This window comes from Penaeus monodon, chromosome 6, assembly GCF_015228065.2.
Source record: "Penaeus monodon isolate SGIC_2016 chromosome 6, NSTDA_Pmon_1, whole genome shotgun sequence".
NCBI classification, from domain to species: Eukaryota; Metazoa; Arthropoda; class Malacostraca; order Decapoda; family Penaeidae; genus Penaeus; species Penaeus monodon.
In genome coordinates, this window is record NC_051391.1 from 24,184,466 (window position 1) to 24,187,931 (window position 3,466).

The following is a 3,466-nucleotide window of genomic DNA, read 5'->3' on the forward strand; positions in this document are numbered from 1 at the left end:
TGTGTGTGTGGTGTGGTGTGTGTGTGCGGTGTTGGGGGTGTGGTGGGGTGTGTATGTGTGTGCGTGTGTGTGTGGGTTGTGGGGGTGTGGTGTGTGGTGTGTGGGGTGTGTGTGTGTGTGTGTGTGTACAGCAAATATAAAATAAAATAAAATATATATATATATTTTGCATGTACCACACACACACACACACACAACACACACACACACGAAACACACATACACCCCACACACACACACACACACACACGCACAACACACACACCACACACACACACACACACACACATAATATAACATAAATATACTTATATATATATATATATATATATATATATATATATTTTAATATATGTATGTATATATATGTATATATACATATATATTTTTTTCTTCTATTTTTAATACACACCATTCATTCCACTGTAGGAATAGGCCTGTCTTAATTTTACTATTGAGGGGTTTATTTTTTCGATGGATGCCCTAATCAACTCCGGTTCGGCGCGCAAAACCTCATGTACGGAGGGGATTTCCCCACGACATCTGCGTTTGACTTTTGAAGGCGATAGGTCGTTTTCTCGCCGTGAGACCGGGCTAGGGCCAGCAGTCGGAGCGCAGTTCAATTCCCCGCGGCGGGGAATTGAACTCGAGTCCAGTGTTCTAACCACTGAACTATGGCGGCAGTACACACACTCACACACACACACACACACACACACACACACACACAAAATTATATAAAATCTATAATAATATATATATATATATATATATATATGTAGGTTTCTTGGGTGTGTATATATATATATATATATATATATATATATATATAGAGGGTATATATATATCAATATTATATAAAATATAGTATAAATGTATATTTTATATATATATATATTTTATAATATATATATATATATATATATAAAATTTACATAACTAAACGACTAAACCGGCGATCCCACCAATCTTGCTTGGTGAGGAGGGCAGCTAAGTACCCAGTGGCAATAAAAACAAGAGCCATCAAAGGGCGGGGTCCGTATGGGACGTCACCGACCATTTAGATAGAGGTGGTGACTCGATAAAAAAACATCCGGAAGAAAGCAACGGCAAACTACATCCGTATTCTGCCTAGTCAAATCATGCAAGTCAATAATTCTAGTCTCAACAACGGCATGAATGGGATTACTCAGAACTGGAGTAATGTCTCGCCCGGTAGGGATACCCATGCACAGCAGGGTGGATCCAGATCGTTATCCAATGACTTCTTTAAAAAACCCGAAAATGAAATTAAAGTTGCAACATGGAATGTTTCCCTCGTTATATAAAAACCCGGAAAACTTGAAAACCTTAAACAAGAAGCAATGGATACAATATAAACATATTAGGAGTTCACGAAATTAGATGGAAAGGAGCAGGCAAAGATCAAAAAACTGAAAAAAACATACATTTGTATACTCGGGAGGAGAGATACACGAAAGAGGAGTAGGTATGCTGATAGACCAAGCAATAGGAAAGTGTATGATGGGATATTGGGCACTATCAGATCGGGTTATACTAGTTAAGTTCAAGGGCAAGGCTTTTGACATATCGGCAATCCAAGCATATGCACCAACGACGGATGCAGACTCTGTTGAAATGGACAGTTTTTTTTATGAAAAAGTAGAAGCAGCCATGTCACAAAGTAAATCGCAGGATATCATTCTTGGTATAGGAGACCTGAACACGAAAGTAGGTGAATGCAAAGAAGATGATATTGTTGGTCCACATGGTTTAGGTACTCGAAATGAGATATTAGTTGATTGGTGCAAAGAGAATGATATGGTAAAAACAGATACCTGGTTTATGAATCACAAACGAAGGAAATATACATGGGTCAGTCCAAATTCGAACACACGTAATCAGATTGATTACAGCATGATCAACAAACGATTTCGTAATGCAGTGAAACAAAGTAACAGCTACCCAGGAACAGAGATCAACAGTGACCATAATCTGGTATTGGCTAAAGTCCAGATTAGATTGCGTAAGTTACAAATAACTAAACAAAAAGCAAAATTTTGGCTTAAAAAACTGCGTGAAAATCTTAATGTAAGAAAGGAATTTCAAATGAGTCTCAAACAGGTTTGAAAAGTTACAAACGCTTGAAACAGAAGAGATTGAAGAAGAATGGAGAGCCTTCGAGGAGACCTTGTACACAAGTGTAGAAGAAACGATACCTAAAATCAAAGCTAAAAAGAAGCAGAAATGGATGACTGATTTTATTCTCGATATGATGGAGGAGCGAAGAAAGGTAAAGGGCAAAGATATATCAAAATACAAAGAGCTAGACAATACAATAAAAGCAAAATGTAAAGAGGAAAGAGAAGTATGGTGGAACAAACAATGCGATGAAATAGAGAAAGAACTTTATAAAAATGCATCAGCAGCATACACTAAATTAAAAGAATTAGCAGGAAAAACGATTTGTTCATCAAGTGGATGTTTGAAATAAAAAAACAGGAATTATAATAATGGAAAAAGAAGAAATTCTTAGTAGGTGGGAAGAATACATTGGTGATCTGTTTGAAGACGATAGAGGAGAAGGCCAGTAATTAATGAGATGGAATGACTCCTATTTGAGATATAAATTGAATGCCTAAAGAGGATGAAGTATGGTAAAAACGGGACCAGCAACTCTCAGTGGAAATGTTAGAAGCATTGGAAGATATATTGGAAATAATATAAATGATCGATTATGAATAAAAGGTATATAAGGTATTAATACTAAAGGAGTCCTGTCTAGATCAATATTTGTAACACTGCCGAAACAGACAGGCACTACAGAATGTGAACTATAAGCCTAATGAGTCCCATTACTAAATTAATGTTGAAAATCCTAATGAAGAGAATGAAAAGACCTATATGAGAAGAAAATTTAATATAGTGCAATAATTCACTGAAGGAAAGGGAAACTAACTAATGCGATATTCATCATGCGCAATGTGACTAAACCACAAGATTAAGTTCAAAAGGAATCTATATTTGTTTTATGATTACTCAAAGGACGTTACCAAAGTCCAAACATGATAAACGTTCGCTATACTTGATAAATGATATGATGGAAAGAACTGCGATGGATAAAAAAAATTATACTGGAAACAGACGCTGCAAGTTAGAGTGAGATAAACTAAGCAACGGAATTAAAATTAAGAAGAGGGGTCGACAAGCGCGTTTTTCACCACATCATATTTCTTTACAGCAAAATAATATAGGAAAATAAGAAGCTGCATGGAGTAGGTATAACGGACGTAATATAAACAATATCAGATATGTAGATGATACTGTTTTGATTGCTGAAACAGAAAAAGATCTTCAAAATATTCTAAATAAGTTAGAAGTAAGGATCTTAAGGTTGTATTAATACAAAGAAAACTCGATGACAGAATCAAAGAGAGTCCACAAATGCGACCTTACAGCAAATGGA

The 3,466-nt window shown here is 35.8% G+C and overlaps 1 protein-coding gene across 1 annotated transcript; it reads left to right on the top strand.

The window, feature by feature from the left end:
* The first annotated feature begins 1,524 nt into the window (after nucleotides 1-1,524).
* LOC119573923 (craniofacial development protein 2-like) lies at nucleotides 1,525-2,695 on the top strand. The gene is made up of 3 exons (XM_037921026.1): nucleotides 1,525-2,026; nucleotides 2,154-2,368; nucleotides 2,645-2,695. The coding sequence occupies exons 1-3, from the start codon at nucleotides 1,525-1,527 to the stop codon at nucleotides 2,693-2,695; spliced, it is 768 nt and encodes a 255-aa protein (XP_037776954.1).
* The last annotated feature ends 771 nt before the right edge of the window (nucleotides 2,696-3,466 follow it).

Excerpts from the sequence above, each read along its gene's own strand:
- LOC119573923 (XM_037921026.1), top strand. The coding sequence starts at position 1,525 with ATGGGATATTGGGCACTATCAGATCGGGTTATACTAGTTAAGTTCAAG. Across the intron at positions 2,027-2,153 it reads TAAAGTCCAGATTAGATTGC|AAGAGATTGAAGAAGAATGG; the intron begins GTAAGTTACAAA and ends CGCTTGAAACAG. Across the intron at positions 2,369-2,644 it reads AATGTAAAGAGGAAAGAGAA|AGGATGAAGTATGGTAAAAA; the intron begins GTATGGTGGAAC and ends GAATGCCTAAAG.